Source organism: Anomaloglossus baeobatrachus, chromosome 7 (assembly GCF_048569485.1).
Source record: "Anomaloglossus baeobatrachus isolate aAnoBae1 chromosome 7, aAnoBae1.hap1, whole genome shotgun sequence".
Lineage (NCBI taxonomy): Eukaryota > Metazoa > Chordata > Amphibia > Anura > Aromobatidae > Anomaloglossus > Anomaloglossus baeobatrachus.
The window spans coordinates 77,773,304-77,798,102 of record NC_134359.1 but is presented as its reverse complement, the minus strand read 5'-3'; the positions used below and the strand labels follow the sequence as shown (position 1 = coordinate 77,798,102).

General features: G+C 42.6%; 1 protein-coding gene across 1 annotated transcript; it reads left to right on the top strand.

Annotated features, from left to right (window-relative positions):
- Positions 1-1,260: 1,260 nt before the first annotated feature.
- Positions 1,261-23,762, top strand: LOC142246624 (uncharacterized). The gene is given in 6 exon segments (XM_075319694.1): positions 1,261-3,703; positions 13,995-14,218; positions 22,331-22,413; positions 23,416-23,527; positions 23,612-23,694; positions 23,696-23,762. Coding segments are annotated over 6 exon segments (3,012 nt in total).
- Positions 23,763-24,799: the final 1,037 nt, after the last annotated feature.

Here is a 24,799-nt window from a genome sequence, read left to right as displayed (position 1 = left end):
TCATACAATTACAAATGTAGTATAGTTCTCCTGATATATAGCCATGTTTCTTACCTCATGTGCAGGGCATTGCAACTTAGGTATTCATGGCAACTTACTAATTGTCGCTACATGAGTAGATGTAACCATGAATGCCGAAGCTGCAATGCCCTGCACATGAGGTAAGAGAAACACCACTTGTTGGAGAACAATACCCATACCACACCAATAAATATATGAAAACCACTAATAATATTGTATAGCAATCATAAGATTATAATTACCAGTGTGGGGGTATATTGGACCAATAGGACCATTCGGATTTAAATATATATATATATATATATATATATATATATATATATATATATAAAATCCCCAAAAAAGGAAACTGAACAAATGGTCATAAAAACATAAAAACACATTTTCTTTATTAATATTCATTTAAAAACAATTAAACATTTTATGCATATACTTTTTAAAAAACACAACCATTAGCTGGAAGAAAAGGGCGTCACGAAGATAAATGTATGTTTAAACATACAAAGATATGGGTAAAGTGCAAGGGTTAAGGAAGGTTGTTTAAATGTAATTGTATGTAAGAACTTCAAGCACTAGAGAAAGTGTGGCCAGAGGTCATGCCACAAAAAGTCCAGCGCCTGTTGCCACCAAAGCAGCCATTATAACCAGAGTAGTTTACCCAGACGTCAGATTACAAGTGAAATTCATAGAGAGAACCAGTTCTTTATAACGACAAAACAGTCAAAGTGTCAGAATCGACAGAGAGATACACATGGTAGTGAAATATTTACCAGGTAGTTAGTGGAGTACTGTTTCCTAAGTTTAACGTGACGCCCACACCCCCACACATGAGGTAAGAGACATGGCTATAGTAGGCGAACTATATTACATTTCTAATTGAAGGTATCTGCTAATATTATTATTATTATTTTTATTACATCTACATATTGGGATAGGATCTTGAAGATGGGAATTTATGATTTTAAATGCATGAATTTTTAGCTAAAAAGCATTTGAAGTTCATCACTCCCACTAAACCTGGCAGATAGGATTTCAATGCTATTTACCTGCTGATTACCACTCTATGCACTGGTGTAAATTGTATTTTTGTAAGAAATAAGTTCCCTTTAATGGTGCTGAATTGAGAACTGTCACAGTACAATACTGTCTAGATAGGATCAACCTTTCTTGAGATTTTAATCTTACTTTTCTATATGTTTCTTAGGTGTACAAGGCGCAAGTTTTCTTTCCTCACAAACCATGAACAATAGCAATGTGTTCGGTGGACAACAAACCACAAACCCCAATACACAAAATCAGAATGCAGCTATGTTTGGGCAGACAACATTATTTGGCCAAAATGCAACTGTACAGCCTGCCCCTGCATTTGGACAGCCATCTACTGGCCAGTCAGCCCCTATGTTTGGACAGCTCGGTAACAACCAGTCTGTTTTTGGTCAGAATACTTTAAGCCAATCTTCTTCTATCTTTGGACAGACTAATTCTGTCCAAACTACTCCAGCATTTGGCCAGGCAAGTGGTGGACTGTCGGCCCCTACATTTGGCCAGGGTTCTTCATCAGGGACACTGTTTGGTCAGGCTCCTTCTGGCCAGTCTAATTCTATATTTGGGCAGGCCACTGCTGGGCAGTCTGCTCCTACCTTTGGGCACACAGCTAATACATCAGTGTTTGGACTAGCAACATCTGGACAGACAGCTCCGCTGTTTGGACAGTCCAGCTCAGGGCAGTCTGCTCCTTCATTTGGACAGTCCACTAATCAGTCGGCACCTGCATTTGGGCAGGGCACGTCTGCACAGTTTACGCCAATATTTGGGCAGAGCACCCCTAGTCAGTCACCACCAGTGTTTGGACAGACATCTGGTCTAACTGCTCCTGCATTTGGCCAGGTTTCTTCTGCTCCATCTGCTCCAGCCTTTGGACAGGTTACAACAGGACAGTCTGGCTTTACCTTTGGACAGACTGCTAATAATCAGGCTTCTACTACTTTTGCACAACAGTCTTTGGGACAAACTGGTCCTGCGTTTGGGCTGGCAACTACCGGACAGTCCTCTTCCCTCTTTGGACATACAACCAATACTCAAACGCTACCTGCATTTGGGCAGACTTCTACGGGGCCACCTGCGCCATCGTTTGGACAAAGCAGTAACAATCAATCATCTATATTTGGACAAATTACTCCCAGTAAATCTGCATCTCCTTTTGCCCAAGTACCATCTAGTCAATCTACATCTCTCTTTGCCCAAGCGACTACTAACCAATCTGCATCTTTCTTTACACAGCCTACAACTAGCCAGTCAGCCTCCCCCTTTGGAAGCAATACTTCTATATTTTCCCAGGCAACATCTGAGTCATCAGCAGCATCTAGACAGTCTGAGGATGGCTCAAATCAAGGTCCACAATTTGGACAACAATCCCCTAGTAATAGATTTTTGTTTGGCCAGACACCCTCCAACCCGACCCAGACACCTATGTTTGCGCAGAATGTGACTGGACAAAGTTTTAGTCAGGCAGGTTCTACGCAATCTGGGCCAAATAGTAGTAGCCAAGTGTCTGCATTTGGACAGGTAAACAGTGGACAAAGTAATATTTTTGGTCAGTCTCCTGGCTTCCAACCTCCATTTAGTAAGCAAGAATCTGGTTCTATCAGTGCACAACCATCTTCTGCATTTGGAATTGCACAATCTGCACAAGTTAGCAAGACAGCAGCCACTGAGAAAATGTCAATTTTTGGTCAGTCCTCAAATATTTCCACTGTGCAGACTGGAAGTGTATTTGGTACCACGACACAAATAAGTACCAGTTCTAGTGCTGCGGACTCCACTTTTACACAGGTAGCCTCCAATTCAGAGCACAGTTTCAAACCTCCCGCTCATACAACTTTCAAACCAATCCTACCGGGAGCAAATAAATCAGATGAAACATCGGCATCATCTTTTAGCATGCCAAGTAAAAACGAGTCAAAAGATCCACCCCTATTTGGAGCTCCTACAACGTCATCAACATCTGGGAACGTCAACTTCTTCTCTATGTCTTCAGAGAAGAAAAACAAAGGTGAAGCAGGAACACCCAGACCTTCATTTGCAAGTGCCAATAGTAGTTTTACTAGTTTTGTTGAAGAGCCAAGAAGAGAGGAGGGACAAAAAGGAGTAAAAAGAAAACCGGAGTATGGTCGTTCACCACGTAGAAATGATGTCGCCATCTCAGGTGAAGCTTCTTCAGATCCCCATAGCGAACATCCACCTGTTAAGAGGGCTGGTCGATTGAACCGGGATTTAAAAGGAGGAGCAAACATCTATGTCAGGAGCTTGTTTGATGTTGTAAAAAGTCAAATGAAAACTCATCGGGGAAAAGAAATTAAAAAATCAGATAACGTTACTCCTCAGGCCAAGGTGACCGATGCCGATTCTCCATCAAAAACTCAACCAATTGTAAGACCAATTTCTGCTCCCAATCAAACTGAATCTGTTAAAACTAGCCCAGCGAGTTTATCAAGTCAAGTGACTTTTAATAAGTCCCGTTTGCAAGGTACAGGTCATACAACATCTACCAGAATGGTTTCCTTTTTGGGGCCAAACCAGCAAGGATCTCCCAGAGACTATTCTTCACCTGGGCCTAGTGAGTTGATACCTGGAAGAATTCGACCCTTACTGGAAGAAGGTGAGCTGCTGCCTGAAATTCAAGGTGAGAGCATTTTTTTTCCAAAAGTACATTTTCTGTTATATTATGTCCGTAACCAATTATATTATAAAATAAATAAATCCTGAACTGTAGCGTTGTCTGATATTGTCTTGGAGGCTACACAGTGCTCAGATAAAAATCTGTTACTGACCCTCCACTTTTCCAGCCAGTCTTTGTTGATGGGGTGCAGTGGTGACGTCACAATTACAACAGACCTGATGGCTGCAGTCAATCCTTCGGCTCAGTGTCTTGTGTCTTCATGAGCATCACCACTGAGCCCTGGGATGTCACTACCGCAGAGTGGGAAAAGCGTCAGAAAGCTGCACTTACGGAGGGTTACTAACTTTAATCTTATTTTTCTCCTAGAGTAAACCTATACACACACCATTTTAGATTGGGAAAACACTTATTTGTCTGTGTCCTTATATATCTGTCTCCTTCTTTTGTAAAGTTTTGCTTTTTTTTTTTTTTAAACAGCTATCCCCTCAAGCTCTGTGGCTAGCAAAGGAGAACGTTCTGCTGGTGCTCAACACACTGTTCCAGTCTCCCCCAGTGAGATGACCACTTTTTTTTATTAGGAATTTGCCTAATAAATTTAATAAAAAAAACATCATGGAGGATTTCTTTAAAAAATATGGGAAGATTCTGCGTATAAACTGCAGGATAAAGCAAAAAATGGCATCTATCCAATTTAATAACCATGTGAGTAAAAAAAATAAATAATAATATGCTTATACCATTGATTGCAGGGTCATTGGTTAAAGAGGTAATTTGGTTTTGTATTGGGATCTGAGTGAGGTTGGTGACATCACGTCTATACATATCTCCCAGCTTCCAAGCGTTAGTGATGGGTATCGTGCCCCTGTTTTATTCATTTAAATTCTACAGATTCATACCTGTGATTAAGGGATATTGAGGAAAAAAAGTAGTTTAAGCTGCGCTCCTGCAGGAAGGGATCCAAGTACACAGATGCAGATTATGGGCCGTTTATTCGACGCTTTTGAAAGTAATCCAACTTCTTCATCAGGATATCACCATGTAACCAAGTGGTCCTTCCAACAGCTGCCACATCATCCAGATCTCTTCAATGTTGAGTGTTCACAACCTCACAAGGAGAGCGAATCCTGTTTATTCTTTCCTGTCTCCTTAGATAAGACCCTATTGTTTGCTCTGCAGCTTTCCTAGACTCATTCTTGCAGCATTGTATTTTGATTAGGAACTATAGGCCTGATTCAAGACCACTAGACCAGCATTGTTCACCCTGGTCTTGTTGAGGGGCATGCCTCTTCCTGGATCAGGACAGTCAGAGAAGTGGCGCGAACCTTTATGTACACCTTGCACTAAATCCTACCCCAGTCCCTACTAGCGTTAGTTTTGTGGTGTAGCATACTCCACGGCTTGTTGTCATGCCCCGGCTCTATTCACTTTGTTTCTAGCTGAAGAAAAAAGGGTGTGAGATGAGAACACCAAAAGCTGCAAAATGTTTTGCCAAAACATGACAACTTTTTAAAACTTTGATGAATTGGGCCCTATTAGTACACTTACTAACCAAACCTTGGTGGTTTAGTCCTCTTAGGCAGGTAAAACATATGTATTTGTAAATCTGTATACATAAGGGTATGTTAGCATGGATTTTTTTTTTTTTTAACCGTGTTTTGATTGCATTATCTCAGAAAATTGCCTTTAAAAAAAACTCCAATCTTCCTATTATTTTTGATGTAAAAGTGACTTGCTTTTCATAAGTTCAGGCTCTTGAGAGTCTTTTAACTTTTTCAAAAAAATTGTCAAGAGGGTAGAAGAAGTGAGCAGACCACTCTTCGGGCTTTTTCCGCTAGGAAGACGCTCCAAACGTTACAATAAAAGTCAATAAGAAGGCTTAAAGGGAACTTGTCACCAGTTTTTCGGCCTATAAACTGTGGCCACCAACACCGGGCTCTTATATACAGCATTCTAACATGCTGTATATAAGAGCCCAGGCCGCTGTGTAGAACATAAAAAAACACTTTATAATACTCACCCAACAGACACGCTATGGTGGATTTGGGTCAGATGGGCATCTGGTGGTGGTGGTCGCAGCTTATAGGCTGAAAAACTGGTGACCGGTTCCCTTTAAAAATGCTTGGAAAATGCCTGGAGATGTTTTTTTTTTTTACCATTTTTTTTTGCAAAAACATTTATATAAAGTAGCAACAAGAAATGTAAAAAGTTGCTTCAGGAAACATTAACAAAATGGAAACCAAATTCTTCAGGATTTAAATACCAAAAAAAATCTGTTTATTCCAGAAGTGGTATCTGCATGAAAAACTTGAAGTTTTCACTTGCTTGAAAAAAATCACATTTGGGATGTTGTCTATGTCTTTACAGAACTCTGCAGCTGCGGCCAAGAAAGCAGTAAAAAAAACTATACAAAAATTCTGTTGCGTTTTGGCAACAGAAAAAAACTAGTGAGTGTTTAAATCACCTAATTTATGCGTTAGATGTACCCAGGGCCGGCCTTAGCCTGAACGGTGCCCTGTGCAAAACTGCCCTTTGGTGCCCCCTCTACTGATTTTGTACCCAGTTTCCAGGAAACTGGTAAAGACGGGAGGAGAGAGGACACAGAGCCGAGAGCAGGTGAGGGCGCCCCCTGCTGGATGCTGTGGAGGGAGCCGACAGTACGCAGAGCGGAAGGGAGAGGGGTGGCGCTCCCTTCTGGACCCTGTGCAGGGAGCCTACAGTATGCAGAGCGGAAAGGAGGTGGGGGGCCCTCCCTGCTGGAGCCTGTGCATTAGGAGCAGCAAAGTGAAAGTAAACAGCTCTGCTCCGTGGGCACCCTCTCTGCTGTCAGCCTGCTGGCGCCCTGTGCGACCGCACCACTCGCACATAGGTAAAGCCGGCTATGGATGTACCGCCATGTGGCGCCACTGTATAGAATCACATTATTAAGTTAGTATGCAAGAGAAACAACACTTTTATTGAAGAATCTCAATCAAATGGCGTGGAATGGAGCAGACATGATTGATATACAGAGGTATGGGTGACATATTGCAGTTCTAGTGTTGTCAGAGCCATGATGTGCCTGGGCTCTTAATCTCTGTAAGGCTAAGTTCATGCATCCTGTAGTCATCCGGCTGGTAAACTGATTTCTGCCGGATCTGTTTTTTGTTTTTTTTTGTCATTGGAGTCTATGGAAAAAATATCCAATAATGGATTGCTATTTAGACATCCGTTGCACTTGCATTTGTAATGGGTCTCTTGTTTTCTTAACGGATCCATTACAAATGGACGATAAACAGTAATCTATTAACGCATTCATCCCCCATAGACTCCACATGTTAAAAACTGATCCGGCCACATCCGTTATTTAACAGACAAAAAAGTTGTGTTTGCAGAACTTTTTTGCGAATGGATCCATGATAACGGATGATTACAGGACATGTGAACCCAGCCTAATACTTAATAATTTTTAAGTCCTGCAAAGAAAAAAGGGGCTCAAACAGTGGAGAGAGAAGTCAGACAAAGTGAGCAGAAAGGCATTCCAGCCGTCTCGCCTGTATGCAAACCTCTTCTCCAAGGACTAAAGGGGTAATTCTAAAACACTCATAATCATACAATTAGAAACTTTTTTTTTTTTCCTTATTCTACACTATTGTTTTGGATGTATTTCGGATCTTCTCTTAAAAAGGCTACATTTCCCAAGAATCTTCAGTTTAGTGTTCAAAATCCTGATATCCCATCACCACCTTCAGACTTTGCCTCCTTCACTTCTGCATCTTGTGGGAATGGTAGCAGAGACCTCGGAGGAGATGTCCTTTTGAGATTCTCCTTAAATGGAACATCACAGGAAGTAAAGAAAAAAAAAACGGATAGAGAGAACAGAAGAGAATTTTATAATACAGCAAATTATGAAAGTGTTAGGGCTTAAAATGGATGTTTATAAAGGACATATGTATCGGACAACCCCTTTTAAAAAAAAGTAAAACCACATGTGTATTACTATACACAAGACGTCTGCAACTAACTGGGGTGTGGGTTACCACCCAACCTGCAAAACAGCGGCCGGACTGGAATTTGAAATGGGAGTTATTCCATCTAGCGTCTATTTCAGCAAGAGGAAAACTTTCCTTTGCTGCCTTTATACAGGGAACAATTTTCACTGCTATTATGAACATATTGGGCAGCTGGTGTTTTCAGGAGTCTGCAACTGTCTTTGTTATAGAAAGTATGGGGGATGTAAGGGCGGGCTGCCGTTACTGTTCTTATGGGGGAGTTGCAGGAGTCTGTCTGGACCTGAGCTATCAGCCGAATGTACGGGGATTGCGGATTTGCTGTCATCATTCTGATTTTTATTACAGACCTTTCTAGTACAACTTCACTGTTTCATTCAAATCATTAATTCTGTGTGAAGCAAAACAGCCACATACTCTTCCTTGGCAAAAAAGGAGGATTATTGTTTTTCAACCCTGCTGTAATATATCTAGTGCGACTTTTTTGATTTAGGGTGAGACCGCACTTTGCGTTCCCCTACTTGCAGTTCTAAACGCACGTTTTGGGCTTAATTGATTTGACCAAAGTTGCCTTTTTCTGAACTTTAGCGCTGAAAACGCATGCGTATTTACCAGCCTCCATTAAAGCCTTGGGACCTTACCTTGGTCCTGTCTGTTCTCCAGCATTCCCCCTTTGAACCCCTACAAGAGGTGTCTCTATCTTTCCTCTCCTGGAAGGTCGCCTTCTTAGTAGCCATCACGTCAATCGTGTTTCTGAACTTGCGGCACTTTCCTGCCATTCTCCCTATCTCGTCTTCCACCAGGATAAGGTAGTTCTTCGGCCAGTCCCATCCTTTCTTCCTAAGATGGTCTCCTCTTTCCACCTCAATGAAGACATTGTCCTTCCCTCTTTCTGCCCGAACCCTTCTTACCCTCGTGAGATTCTTCTCCACAAGCTGGACTTTGTTAGGGCCCTCCGCCTGTAAATTTCAAGGACGTCTCGCTTCAGAAACTCAGATTCTCTGTTCGAGCTTCCATCTGGTCCACGGAGAAGTCTTCCCGCTTCCAAGTCCTCCATTGCTTGATGGATCCGCTCTGCCGTCTTGGAAGTCTACCGGGTAACGGGCAGAGCACGCCCACTCAGGATTACGGCCCATTCCACCAGGGTGGTGGGGGCCTCCTGGGCGGTCTGCCACCAGGCCTCAGCGTTGCAGCTTTGCAAGGCAGCAACCTGGTCTTCACTTCACACCTTCACTAAGTTCTACAGGGTTCACACCTATGCTTACTCAGATGCAAGCCCTCGGTGGATGGGTTCTGCAGGCTGCAGTGGCCCGAGGTCAGCCCTGAGAGTGATAATATACCCACCCATGGGACTGCTTTAGGACGTCCCATGTCTTCTGTGTCCCCCAATGAAGCGATAAATAAAAATAGATTTTGGGTACTCACCGTAAAATCTTTCTTGGAGCCTTCATTGGGGGGATACAGCACCCGCCCTTGTGTTGGTTACCTGTTACTGTTAACGGTTGATTCTACTGTTGACTTTCTGTAAAATTGTTTATTTCCTATTATTTTCTCCTTCTGCTTTCTCACTAACTGAGGTACAATTGCCAGTTGGTGGGTGTATACCGCATAGGAGGAGTTAACCTTTTTTGCATAGTGTCGCCTCCTAGTGGCAGCAGCATACAACCCATGGTCTTGTGTCCCCCAATGAAGGCTCCAAGAAAGAGATTTTAAGGTGAGTAGCCAAAATCTACTTTTTTGCCTAGTGTCACCTCCTAGTGGCAGCAGCATATACCCTATGGTTTCCTGTGTCCTCAAATGAAGACTCTGAGAAAGAGATTTTACGATTAGTACCCAGAAATCTTCTTTTTGGAGACATGTTGATTTATATGCACTAGTCACTTTAATGTAAGATCTTGTCTGTATATATGCAATTCTGATGTGACTGTACCCCTTAAAGATTTATGAGTTTGATCATGTGTATATCATGTATTGTATGCCCATTTCAATTCCCTCTCTCTGTTATGTTATTAAGCACCCAATTTTTATGTGTATTCACCAGAGCCCCTTCTCCCCCACCCCTTATTTTGATAATAAAAATATTTGCACATTGTACTCCCTTTCCTCCTGTTTTTCATACAATTACAAATGTAGTATAGTTCTCCTGATATATAGCCATGTTTCTTACCTCATGTGCAGGGCATTGCAACTTAGGTATTCATGGCAACTTACTAATTGTCGCTACATGAGTAGATGTAACCATGAATGCCGAAGCTGCAATGCCCTGCACATGAGGTAAGAGAAACACCACTTGTTGGAGAACAATACCCATACCACACCAATAAATATATGAAAACCACTAATAATATTGTATAGCAATCATAAGATTATAATTACCAGTGTGGGGGTATATTGGACCAATAGGACCATTCGGATTTAAATATATATATATATATATATATATATATATATATATATATATATATATATATATATAAAATCCCCAAAAAAGGAAACTGAACAAATGGTCATAAAAACATAAAAACACATTTTCTTTATTAATATTCATTTAAAAACAATTAAACATTTTATGCATATACTTTTTAAAAAACACAACCATTAGCTGGAAGAAAAGGGCGTCACGAAGATAAATGTATGTTTAAACATACAAAGATATGGGTAAAGTGCAAGGGTTAAGGAAGGTTGTTTAAATGTAATTGTATGTAAGAACTTCAAGCACTAGAGAAAGTGTGGCCAGAGGTCATGCCACAAAAAGTCCAGCGCCTGTTGCCACCAAAGCAGCCATTATAACCAGAGTAGTTTACCCAGACGTCAGATTACAAGTGAAATTCATAGAGAGAACCAGTTCTTTATAACGACAAAACAGTCAAAGTGTCAGAATCGACAGAGAGATACACATGGTAGTGAAATATTTACCAGGTAGTTAGTGGAGTACTGTTTCCTAAGTTTAACGTGACGCCCACACCCCCACACATGAGGTAAGAGACATGGCTATAGTAGGCGAACTATATTACATTTCTAATTGAAGGTATCTGCTAATATTATTATTATTATTTTTATTACATCTACATATTGGGATAGGATCTTGAAGATGGGAATTTATGATTTTAAATGCATGAATTTTTAGCTAAAAAGCATTTGAAGTTCATCACTCCCACTAAACCTGGCAGATAGGATTTCAATGCTATTTACCTGCTGATTACCACTCTATGCACTGGTGTAAATTGTATTTTTGTAAGAAATAAGTTCCCTTTAATGGTGCTGAATTGAGAACTGTCACAGTACAATACTGTCTAGATAGGATCAACCTTTCTTGAGATTTTAATCTTACTTTTCTATATGTTTCTTAGGTGTACAAGGCGCAAGTTTTCTTTCCTCACAAACCATGAACAATAGCAATGTGTTCGGTGGACAACAAACCACAAACCCCAATACACAAAATCAGAATGCAGCTATGTTTGGGCAGACAACATTATTTGGCCAAAATGCAACTGTACAGCCTGCCCCTGCATTTGGACAGCCATCTACTGGCCAGTCAGCCCCTATGTTTGGACAGCTCGGTAACAACCAGTCTGTTTTTGGTCAGAATACTTTAAGCCAATCTTCTTCTATCTTTGGACAGACTAATTCTGTCCAAACTACTCCAGCATTTGGCCAGGCAAGTGGTGGACTGTCGGCCCCTACATTTGGCCAGGGTTCTTCATCAGGGACACTGTTTGGTCAGGCTCCTTCTGGCCAGTCTAATTCTATATTTGGGCAGGCCACTGCTGGGCAGTCTGCTCCTACCTTTGGGCACACAGCTAATACATCAGTGTTTGGACTAGCAACATCTGGACAGACAGCTCCGCTGTTTGGACAGTCCAGCTCAGGGCAGTCTGCTCCTTCATTTGGACAGTCCACTAATCAGTCGGCACCTGCATTTGGGCAGGGCACGTCTGCACAGTTTACGCCAATATTTGGGCAGAGCACCCCTAGTCAGTCACCACCAGTGTTTGGACAGACATCTGGTCTAACTGCTCCTGCATTTGGCCAGGTTTCTTCTGCTCCATCTGCTCCAGCCTTTGGACAGGTTACAACAGGACAGTCTGGCTTTACCTTTGGACAGACTGCTAATAATCAGGCTTCTACTACTTTTGCACAACAGTCTTTGGGACAAACTGGTCCTGCGTTTGGGCTGGCAACTACCGGACAGTCCTCTTCCCTCTTTGGACATACAACCAATACTCAAACGCTACCTGCATTTGGGCAGACTTCTACGGGGCCACCTGCGCCATCGTTTGGACAAAGCAGTAACAATCAATCATCTATATTTGGACAAATTACTCCCAGTAAATCTGCATCTCCTTTTGCCCAAGTACCATCTAGTCAATCTACATCTCTCTTTGCCCAAGCGACTACTAACCAATCTGCATCTTTCTTTACACAGCCTACAACTAGCCAGTCAGCCTCCCCCTTTGGAAGCAATACTTCTATATTTTCCCAGGCAACATCTGAGTCATCAGCAGCATCTAGACAGTCTGAGGATGGCTCAAATCAAGGTCCACAATTTGGACAACAATCCCCTAGTAATAGATTTTTGTTTGGCCAGACACCCTCCAACCCGACCCAGACACCTATGTTTGCGCAGAATGTGACTGGACAAAGTTTTAGTCAGGCAGGTTCTACGCAATCTGGGCCAAATAGTAGTAGCCAAGTGTCTGCATTTGGACAGGTAAACAGTGGACAAAGTAATATTTTTGGTCAGTCTCCTGGCTTCCAACCTCCATTTAGTAAGCAAGAATCTGGTTCTATCAGTGCACAACCATCTTCTGCATTTGGAATTGCACAATCTGCACAAGTTAGCAAGACAGCAGCCACTGAGAAAATGTCAATTTTTGGTCAGTCCTCAAATATTTCCACTGTGCAGACTGGAAGTGTATTTGGTACCACGACACAAATAAGTACCAGTTCTAGTGCTGCGGACTCCACTTTTACACAGGTAGCCTCCAATTCAGAGCACAGTTTCAAACCTCCCGCTCATACAACTTTCAAACCAATCCTACCGGGAGCAAATAAATCAGATGAAACATCGGCATCATCTTTTAGCATGCCAAGTAAAAACGAGTCAAAAGATCCACCCCTATTTGGAGCTCCTACAACGTCATCAACATCTGGGAACGTCAACTTCTTCTCTATGTCTTCAGAGAAGAAAAACAAAGGTGAAGCAGGAACACCCAGACCTTCATTTGCAAGTGCCAATAGTAGTTTTACTAGTTTTGTTGAAGAGCCAAGAAGAGAGGAGGGACAAAAAGGAGTAAAAAGAAAACCGGAGTATGGTCGTTCACCACGTAGAAATGATGTCGCCATCTCAGGTGAAGCTTCTTCAGATCCCCATAGCGAACATCCACCTGTTAAGAGGGCTGGTCGATTGAACCGGGATTTAAAAGGAGGAGCAAACATCTATGTCAGGACTCAGAGCTTGTTTGATGTTGTAAAAAGTCAAATGAAAACTCATCGGGGAAAAGAAATTAAAAAATCAGATAACGTTACTCCTCAGGCCAAGGTGACCGATGCCGATTCTCCATCAAAAACTCAACCAATTGTAAGACCAATTTCTGCTCCCAATCAAACTGAATCTGTTAAAACTAGCCCAGCGAGTTTATCAAGTCAAGTGACTTTTAATAAGTCCCGTTTGCAAGGTACAGGTCATACAACATCTACCAGAATGGTTTCCTTTTTGGGGCCAAACCAGCAAGGATCTCCCAGAGACTATTCTTCACCTGGGCCTAGTGAGTTGATACCTGGAAGAATTCGACCCTTACTGGAAGAAGGTGAGCTGCTGCCTGAAATTCAAGGTGAGAGCATTTTTTTTCCAAAAGTACATTTTCTGTTATATTATGTCCGTAACCAATTATATTATAAAATAAATAAATCCTGAACTGTAGCGTTGTCTGATATTGTCTTGGAGGCTACACAGTGCTCAGATAAAAATCTGTTACTGACCCTCCACTTTTCCAGCCAGTCTTTGTTGATGGGGTGCAGTGGTGACGTCACAATTACAACAGACCTGATGGCTGCAGTCAATCCTTCGGCTCAGTGTCTTGTGTCTTCATGAGCATCACCACTGAGCCCTGGGATGTCACTAACGCAGAGTGGGGAAAGCGTCAGAAAGCTGCACTTACGGAGGGTTACTAACTTTGATCTTATTTTTCTCCTAGAGTAAACCTATACACACACCATTTTAGATTGGGAAAACACTTATTTGTCTGTGTCCTTATATATCTGTCTCCTTCTTTTGTAAAGTTTTGCTTTTTTTTTTTTTTAAACAGCTATCCCCTCAAGCTCTGTGGCTAGCAAAGGAGAACGTTCTGCTGGTGCTCAACACACTGTTCCAGTCTCCCCCAGTGAGATGACCACTTTTTTTATTAGGAATTTGCCTAATAAATTTAATAAAAAAAACATCATGGAGGATTTCTTTAAAAAATATGGGAAGATTCTGCGTATAAACTGCAGGATAAAGCAAAAAATGGCATCTATCCAATTTAATAACCATGTGAGTAAAAAAAAAAAATAATAATATGCTTATACCATTGATTGCAGGGTCATTGGTTAAAGAGGTAATTTGGTTTTGTATTGGGATCTGAGTGAGGTTGGTGACATCACGTCTATACATATCTCCCATCTTCCAAGCGTTAGTGATGAGTATCGTGCCCCTGTTTTATTCATTTAAATTCTACAGATTCATACCTGTGATTAAGGGATATTGAGGAAAAAAAGTAGTTTAAGCTGCGCTCCTGCAGGAAGGGATCCAAGTACACAGATGCAGATTATGGGCCGTTTATTCGACGCTTTTGAAAGTAATCCAACTTCTTCATCAGGATATCACCATGTAACCAAGTGGTCCTTCCAACAGCTGCCACATCATCCAGATCTCTTCAATGTTGAGTGTTCACAACCTCACAAGGAGAGCGAATCCAGCAGAGTGAAGGCAGATAGACGTAACGTACATGACTGAGGCAGTGATAGATCCAGGAAAGGGTTAAGGAGTAAGGGATGGGGGTTTTTACCTAAGGAATGTGGTGGTGGGCGAGCAGGAGGAGAGATGGGGGCAGGGGCCATATAAGAAATAGGTCCCATGTTAAGGTGTCATTCCTTTGTCCTGGACTTAAAGACTGAACAAGCAGTATGGATGCCTTGCTGAAGAGCGTTCAGGCCGCGGCTTTGACATGTAGGCCCGAATGGATTCAGGCCCAGCTAGACGAATTGCTGAAGAATGCCCGGGATACAGCATCTGTCCCTTCTGAACTTTCTGAACATCAAACTCTAAGAAGATCAAGACCTCCTGAGAGACTAACTTCTGAAATGGCCAATAGGACTCACAATAGGATCATAAGTCCTTCCGTTACCTCTAGGAAAAGAGCAAAGCGCAGCACGGCCTCTGATCCTGCTTACAAACCAGGAAGGAAACTACAGAACCAGAATAACAAGGGACAGAGAAAAGAGCCCGACCACCTAACCAGAGAGACTCCAAGAAGTGCAAGGAGAAAGTCCGGCTCTACTGAGGTGCCAGCCAGAGAAGCAGCCACACAAGCTACAACTGACGTGACCACAGCCCACGATGGATCCTTAGAACTTCCTCAACAAACTTTGTATCATTCTAGAGGACATCATACGGCCTTACCCCAGGAAATAAACCAACACGGGGGGATGGGCTTAGGACACACAACATTTCCGGATCCGGGTTCTCATTACACGAGGAGTGGCAGGAATCCAAAAAGACAACTGCGCAAAAGTACTTTAACCAGACAAAGACTTCTTCGGCCGGCTCAGGATATGAGTCCGGCAAGAAATCTACAGCTACAAGACTCAGAAGAGATTCCAGACAATGACTATGACACAGATAACGACTGCCCACTAGAGGGCAGCAGCACGCAGCACTTCAATAATGGAGGGGCTGTAGAGACTATAACTAATACGTCACGGACGGCTGGTCAACCTAGGACGCAGCCAGGTATTGGTGAGAACACTTTTTCTTGTCCTATATCTAGTGTAACAACACCTGTAATGAGTCCAGTGGGCGCAGTTGGGGGTGCAGTTCCCGGCAATGTAGGATGGGATCTTAATTCAGTAGTACAGCAATTAGTGTCAGGGGTTAAGGAGGCTTTGAGTCAGTCTAGCTTACCCATAACTTCTTCTCCTATTGCTGCATGGTGTGGGAATGGTCGCCGGACATCGGAGGTGGTAAGTCAGTCGTGTGCTGATCCAGAGACACAGGAGGACGCAGTAATTTCACAAGGGGTTACATTATCTGATGCAGCAAAAGGAGAATTATATGTATGTTTTGAGGGTCCTCTAGGAATTCATTTGAAACAGGAGGTTAGGGAGAAGATTTGGGCCGACGAATATGTGGAAATATTTTCATTATTGCCCTTAGAAAAATATAACTTGGATAGAGTAAGGTTTGATGAGAGGAAAAGAGAGGAACAAGAAAGACGGTATTGTCTCATCCCCCAAACATTTAGCAATTGGTTCCATGCCTTTGCCATATTAGCAAGTGTAATAGGCCAAAAAACTCCTGAACATTGCTCTGCCTTATTTTGTTACATGAATTCTATCGGGGAGGCGCACCGTGCGTATGGAGGTTTAGCATGGCTGCGCTATGATGAGCAGTTTCGCCAACGAAAGGCTGGTCGCCAAGGGATTCGTTGGGATCACAAAGATATTAGTTTATGGATGCGTCTCATGACAGCGCCACGTGGGGTTAATCAGCCCTTTCAGGGCTATGTCGGCAGATCATCAGCAATCGGATTGTCGGCAGCAAACAGAAAAGGTTGCTGCTGGCAGTTCAATGATAGCCAGTGCAGATTCGGAAACACATGCAGGTACAAACATGAATGCAGCTTCTGTAGTGGAAACCATAGCCTATCAAAATGCTTTACACGAAATAAAACCCCAACAGCAGAGATTAACCAAAAAGGGGGAAACCCCAATTAGACTCGGGGAGATGGTGGGCTATCTAAGCAGGTACCCAGATAGAAAAGCAGCACAATTGCTGGGGGAGGGTTTCTCAGAAGGTTTTAAGATCCCATCTACTTCAGGCCCATTAACCTGTTCTCGTAACCTTGCTTCAGCTTATACATATTCTCACATTGTCTCCACAAAACTAAACAAAGAAATTGACCTGGGCCGCATGGCAGGCCCATTCCCCAAAATGCCAATAGAAAACTTAAGGGTCTCTCCATTGGGGGTGGTCCCAAAGAAGGAACCCAATAAGTTTAGGCTGATCCATCATCTGTCCTTCCCTCATGGAAGCTCAGTTAATGATGGAATCGATCAGGAACTTTGCACAGTCTCGTATACTTCATTTGATACAGCGATTGCATGGGTACAGAAGTACGGCAGAGGAGCTTTAATGGCAAAAACAGACATTGAAGCTGCCTTTAGACTCTTACCAGTCCATCCAGAAAGCTTCCATCTCTTGGGTTGTCAGTGGCAGGTTTTATGTAGACTTGTGTTTACCGATGGGCTGCTCCATCTCATGCTCCTTGTTTGAATCATTTAGCACATTTTTGTAGTGGGTAGTAAAGAAGGAAGCCGGCGTGCGTTCTGTCCTGCATTATCTAGATGATTTCCTATGTATTGGTCCACCAAAGTCATTTGTTTGTGCTTCATTATTGGCAGCGATTCAGTCGGTTTTTAAGTGTTTTGGAGTACCGTTAGCATCAGATAAAACAGAAGGCCCGTCTACACTTATCAAGTTTTTAGGAATTTTGATTGACAGTGAAGCAATGGAGTGCAGATTACCGGATGACAAGGTCAGTGATCTGCTGGAGGCAGTCAGAGAAGCTAGATCTCACCGTAAGATCAGATTAAAGGATCTACAATCGCTGTTAGGGAAAATGAACTTTGCGTGTCGCATTATTCCAATGGGTAGAGTTTTTTGTAGGCGCCTAGCTGCAGCTACCTCAGGCATAACCTTTCCACATCACTTTGTGCGGCTGGCTAGAACATTAAAGGACGATCTGGCGGTATGGGAACAGTTCTTAATAGAGTTTAATGGGAGGTCATTGTGGATCAGACCACCGGTTTCAAATTTTGATCTAGACATCCACACTGATGCAGCGGGGTCAACTGGTTTTGGTGCATATTGTTCGGGACAGTGGTGTGCAGATAGGTGGCCAGAGAGTTGGAGAAACAATGGGTTAACACGAAACTTAGTACTCCTTGAATTGTTCCCCATAGTGGTTGCTTGTGAAATTTGGTACAATATTTTCCAAAACCGAAAAGTGAGATTTCATTGTGATAACTTGGGAGTTGTAGAAGTCATCAACAAACAATCAGCTTCTTCCCTGCCTGTTGTTACGTTGCTGCGTCATCTAGTGCTGCGCTGTTTAAAGTAAAATTGTCAGATTACAGCTGTGCATGTCCCCGGTGTTTGCAATTCTGTGGCTGATGCTCTGTCTCGTTTTCAGTGGGACAGATTCCGTTCGTTAGCCCCGATGGCAGAGGTACAAGGCAAGAAGTGTCCGGATTTTCTGTGGTCACTGCCAGTGACACCGCATACGCTCTGATAGAACGGTCTGTGGGTGTAAGCACATGGCAGAGGTACCAGTCAGCATGGAGGGAATGGGAAGACTTGTGCGCTCTAGTGGCACATGATGCCAGTGTACATGACAATGTTTCCTTGTTGTTATTTTACATTAGCAGGGCCTTTGTGGATGGTACTTCATTGTCCAGTATTGATAGTAAAATGTCTGGATTAGCCTTTTGGTTTAAGTTGCACGACTTCACTGATTACACAAAGCATTTTTTAGTTAAGCAGGCCCTAAAGGGTTACAGGAAAAGTTGTAAGAAGACCAGAGATAAACGGCTCCGATTTCTTTCCAGTTATTGCAGCAGATGCTGAGTGTACTAGGCCGAGTCTGTAGCAGTCCCTTTGAAGTGTTTCTCTTTAGTTGTGCATTCACACTGGCCTTTTTTGGCGCTTTTAGAATCAGCGAGTTGGTGGCGAGTAGCTCCACCAGAAGTGGGGGTCTACAAGACGAGGACGTGCATCAGTACACAGACAGATTAGAATGTTTTCTGGCAAAGTCAAAAACTGATCAACAGGGTAGAGGAAAATGGATCACATTGTTTCCTTTAAGCGGTTCCAGGGCCGGCCCGGTCATCTGTTTTAGAAACTATGTCTCAAGAAGGCCAAATATCCAAGGTTCATTACTAATTCATGAGGATTGTAAGTCATTGTCACAATTTCAATTCACAGCAGTTCTTAAAAAATGCCTGACAATATTGGGAGAGTCTCCAAATGCATTCACTTCACACTCATTTAGGATAGGAGCAGCCACAGAAGCTGCTAGATGGGGCTTAGAGCCTGACATAGTTAAAAAAATCGGGAGATGGGAATCGAGCAGATTTAAGAGTTACATTCGATTACATTTATTATAAATGGCGTACATGTATATATATGTGTACATTGTGGTAATCTTATAGTAGTTGTGTCTTCATTTAGACAATTGTGTGATAATTGTGTTTTTGTTTTTTGTTTTAGCTGAACAGCAATGCCTGGTTTGGATCATGGGACATTCATTTGTTTTTTGGGGGGCCTTACGTGCAGCAGTCAGGCCTAATGGCAAACAGTTGGGGTTGCCCAGTTCCTTGGCACGGGTGACATGGATAGGAAAGAGGGGAATGCAGTGGCATCAGCTGTTAAAAGAAATCCAGTATCATGTGGAGTTCTACCGCCCCCCGGACGTCTTACTTATCCATTTAGGTGGTAATGATTTAGCAATAAGAACATCAAGACATTTAGTTAGGAACATAAAGCTTGATATGTTGAATTTATGGAGGTCTTACCCAGAAACAGTGGTGGTCTGGTCGGATATAGTAGCTAGACAAATGTGGAGAACAGCGCGATCAGTGGCTCGCATCAATAATACAAGGATAAAGGTTAATAAAAAAAATAACAAAATTTGTGTTGGAAAACGGAGGGGTGGCCATACGTCACCAGATGCTGGAAAATACAAAGGAACATTTTTGGAGAGATGATAAGGTACATCTTAATGACATTGGCATTGATATATGGATGTTGGGAATACAAGAAGGAGTAGAACGAGCCATTAAGTTGTGGAGGAACTCACTCTTGTAAGGTGTCACAAGAGCGAGTCTTGGCGGGATGTGGTTGTTTAAACCCCCTCTTTGTTGGTTGGAGAATTATGTTTTTAATGGGGTCCCTGGGCCAGAGCTCAGCGGACAGTGGAATATGGGTCCCTGGGGAGGAGCTCAGTGGACAGTGGAATAGATGGGTCCCTGGGGAGGAGCTCAGCGGACACAAGGAAAATGATCAAGGGGTATACCCAGATTCCCCCTTGAGCTAGGTGTACACGGCGGAGGGGGATATGGGGCTGGGATTTATAACAACCACATCTCTGGGCCGATAATCTTGTTTTTTCTTATTGATGTTTTTTCTTATTAAAATAAAGGGCTGCTGTGGCCAAAATTTTAATCCATGTCACGCAGTGTGTGGTGTCTTATTTATTAGATTACCAGGAGCGCAATTCACTAGTCCATCAGTCAAGCAGAGTGAAGGCAGATAGACGTAACGTACATGACTGAGGCAGTGATAGATCCAGGAAAGGGTTAAGGAGTAAGGGATGGGGGTTTTTACCTAAGGAATGTGGTGGTGGGCGAGCAGGAGGAGAGATGGGGGCAGGGGCCATATAAGAAATAGGTCCCATGTTAAGGTGTCATTCCTTTGTCCTGGACTTAAAGACTGAACAAGCAGTTGTCCCACCCACCCTCCCTATAATAAAGGGAAATGTATCAATATCAGGACTTTGCAACACTGTCAATATTCTAACAATGTTATTGGTATTCAACATCATCGGTATTTTATCAACATTATTAGTATTGTATCGTATTGTATCAATTGTTATCAGTAATGTATCCAAATTGACAATGTCATATCAACATATTAATATTGTATTAACATTTTAATATTGTATGTTACAGCAGCATTTGGCGGCGGCGGGATGTGGTTGTTTAAACCCCCTCTTTGTTGGTTGGAGAATTATGTTTTTAATGGGGTCCCTGGGCCAGAGCTCAGCGGACAGTGGAATATGGGTCCCTGGGGAGGAGCTCAGTGGACAGTGGAATAGATGGGTCCCTGGGGAGGAGCTCAGCGGACACAAGGAAAATGATCAAGGGGTATACCCAGATTCCCCCTTGAGCTAGGTGTACACGGCGGAGGGGGATATGGGGCTGGGATTTATAACAACCACATCTCTGGGCCGATAATCTTGTTTTTTCTTATTGATGTTTTTTCTTATTAAAATAAAGGGCTGCTGTGGCCAAAATTTTAATCCATGTCACGCAGTGTGTGGTGTCTTATTTATTAGATTACCAGGAGCGCAATTCACTAGTCCATCAGTCATGTTTATTCTTTCCTGTCTCCTTAGATAAGACCCTATTGTTTGCTCTGCAGCTTTCCTAGACTCATTCTTGCAGCATTGTATTTTGATTAGGAACTATAGGCCTGATTCTAGACCACTAGACCAGCGTTGTTCACCCTGGTCTTGTTGAGGGGCATGCCTCTTCCTGGATCAGGACAGTCAGAGAAGTGGCGCGAACCTTTATGTACACCTTGCACTAAATCCTACCCCAGTCCCTACTAGCGTTAGTTTTGTGGTGTAGCATACTCCACGGCTTGTTGTCATGCCCCGGCTCTATTCACTTTGTTTCTAGCTGAAGAAAAATGGTGTGAGATGAGAACACCAAAAGCTGCAAAATGTTTTGCCAAAACATGACAACTTTTTAAAACTTTGATGAATTGGGCCCTATTAGTACACTTACTAACCAAACCTTGGTGGTTTAGTCCTCTTAGGCAGGTAAAACATATGTATTTGTAAATCTGTATACATAAGGGTATGTTAGCATGGATTTTTTTTTTTTAACCGTGTTTTGATTGCATTATCTCAGAAAATTGCCTTTAAAAAAAACTCCAATCTTCCTATTATTTTTGATGTAAAAGTGACTTGCTTTTCATAAGTTCAGGCTTTTGAGAGTCTTTTAACTTTTTCAAAAAAATTGTCAAGAGGGTAGAAGAAGTGAGCAGACCACTCTTCGGGCTTTTTCCGCTAGGAAGACGCTCCAAACGTTACAATAAAAGTCAATAAGAAGGCTTAAAGGGAACTTGTCACCAGTTTTTCGGCCTATAAACTGTGGCCACCAACACCGGGCTCTTATATACAGCATTCTAACATGCTGTATATAAGAGCCCAGGCCGCTGTGTAGAACATAAAAAAACACTTTATAATACTCACCCAACAGACACGCTATGGTGGATTTGGGTCAGATGGGCATCTGGTGGTGGTGGTCGCAGCTTATAGGCTGAAAAACTGGTGACCGGTTCCCTTTAAAAATGCTTGGAAAATGCCTGGAGATGTTTGTTTTTTTTACCATTTTTTTTTGCAAAAACATTTATATAAAGTAGCAACAAGAAATGTAAAAAGTTGCTTCAGGAAACATTAACAAAATGGAAACCAAATTCTTCAGGATTTAAATACCAAAAAAAATCTGTTTATTCCAGAAGTGGTATCTGCATGAAAAACTTGAAGTTTTCACTTGCTTGAAAAAAATCACATTTGGGATGTTGTCTATGTCTTTACAGAACTCTGCAGCTGCGGCCAAGAAAGCAGGAAAAAAACCATACAAAAATTCTGTTGCGTTTTGGCAACAGAAAAAAACTAGTGAGTGTTTAAATCACCTAATTTATGCGTTAGATGTACCCAGGGCCGGCCTTAGCCTGAACGGTGCCCTGTGCAAAACTGCCCTTTGGTGCCCCCTCTACTGATTTTGTACCCAGTTTCCAGGAAACTGGTAAAGACGGGAGGAGAGAGGACACAGAGCCGAGAGCAGGTGAGGGCGCCCCCTGCTGGATGCTGTGGAGGGAGCCGACAGTACGCAGAGCGGAAGGGAGAGGGGTGGCGCTCCCTTCTGGACCCTGTGCAGGGAGCCTACAGTATGCAGAGCGGAAAGGAGGTGGGGGGCCCTCCCTGCTGGAGCCTGTGCATTAGGAGCAGCAAAGTGAAAGTAAACAGCTCTGCTCCGTGGGCACCCTCTCTGCTGTCAGCCTGCTGGCGCCCTGTGCGACCGCACCACTCGCACATAGGTAAAGCCGGCTATGGATGTACCGCCATGTGGCGCCACTGTATAGAATCACATTATTAAGTTAGTATGCAAGAGAAACAACACTTTTATTGAAGAATCTCAATCAAATGGCGTGGAATGGAGCAGACATGATTGATATACAGAGGTATGGGTGACATATTGCAGTTCTAGTGTTGTCAGAGCCATGATGTGCCTGGGCTCTTAATCTCTGTAAGGCTAAGTTCATGCATCCTGTAGTCATCCGGCTGGTAAACTGATTTCTGCCGGATCTGTTTTTTGTTTTTTTTTGTCATTGGAGTCTATGGAAAAAATATCCAATAATGGATTGCTATTTAGACATCCGTTGCACTTGCATTTGTAATGGGTCTCTTGTTTTCTTAACGGATCCATTACAAATGGACGATAAACAGTAATCTATTAACGCATTCATCCCCCATAGACTCCACATGTTAAAAACTGATCCGGCCACATCCGTTATTTAACAGACAAAAAAGTTGTGTTTGCAGAACTTTTTTGCGAATGGATCCATGATAACGGATGATTACAGGACATGTGAACCCAGCCTAATACTTAATAATTTTTAAGTCCTGCAAAGAAAAAAGGGGCTCAAACAGTGGAGAGAGAAGTCAGACAAAGTGAGCAGAAAGGCATTCCAGCCGTCTCGCCTGTATGCAAACCTCTTCTCCAAGGACTAAAGGGGTAATTCTAAAACACTCATAATCATACAATTAGAAACTTTTTTTTTTTTCCTTATTCTACACTATTGTTTTGGATGTATTTCGGATCTTCTCTTAAAAAGGCTACATTTCCCAAGAATCTTCAGTTTAGTGTTCAAAATCCTGATATCCCATCACCACCTTCAGACTTTGCCTCCTTCACTTCTGCATCTTGTGGGAATGGTAGCAGAGACCTCGGAGGAGATGTCCTTTTGAGATTCTCCTTAAATGGAACATCACAGGAAGTAAAGAAAAAAAAAAACGGATAGAGAGAACAGAAGAGAATTTTATAATACAGCAAATTATGAAAGTGTTAGGGCTTAAAATGGATGTTTATAAAGGACATATGTATCGGACAACCCCTTTTAAAAAAAAGTAAAACCACATGTGTATTACTATACACAAGACGTCTGCAACTAACTGGGGTGTGGGTTACCACCCAACCTGCAAAACAGCGGCCGGACTGGAATTTGAAATGGGAGTTATTCCATCTAGCGTCTATTTCAGCAAGAGGAAAACTTTCCTTTGCTGCCTTTATACAGGGAACAATTTTCACTGCTATTATGAACATATTGGGCAGCTGGTGTTTTCAGGAGTCTGCAACTGTCTTTGTTATAGAAAGTATGGGGGATGTAAGGGTGGGCTGCCGTTACTGTTCTTATGGGGGAGTTGCAGGAGTCTGTCTGGACCTGAGCTATCAGCCGAATGTACGGGGATTGCGGATTTGCTGTCATCATTCTGATTTTTATTACAGACCTTTCTAGTACAACTTCACTGTTTCATTCAAATCATTAATTCTGTGTGAAGCAAAACAGCCACATACTCTTCCTTGGCAAAAAAGGAGGATTATTGTTTTTCAACCCTGCTGTAATATATCTAGTGCGACTTTTTTGATTTAGGGTGAGACCGCACTTTGCGTTCCCCTACTTGCAGTTCTAAACGCACGTTTTGGGCTTAATTGATTTGACCAAAGTTGCCTTTTTCTGAACTTTAGCGCTGAAAACGCATGCGTATTTACCAGCCTCCATTAAAGCCTTGGGACCTTACCTTGGTCCTGTCTGTTCTCCAGCATTCCCCCTTTGAACCCCTACAAGAGGTGTCTCTATCTTTCCTCTCCTGGAAGGTCGCCTTCTTAGTAGCCATCACGTCAATCGTGTTTCTGAACTTGCGGCACTTTCCTGCCATTCTCCCTATCTCGTCTTCCACCAGGATAAGGTAGTTCTTCGGCCAGTCCCATCCTTTCTTCCTAAGAT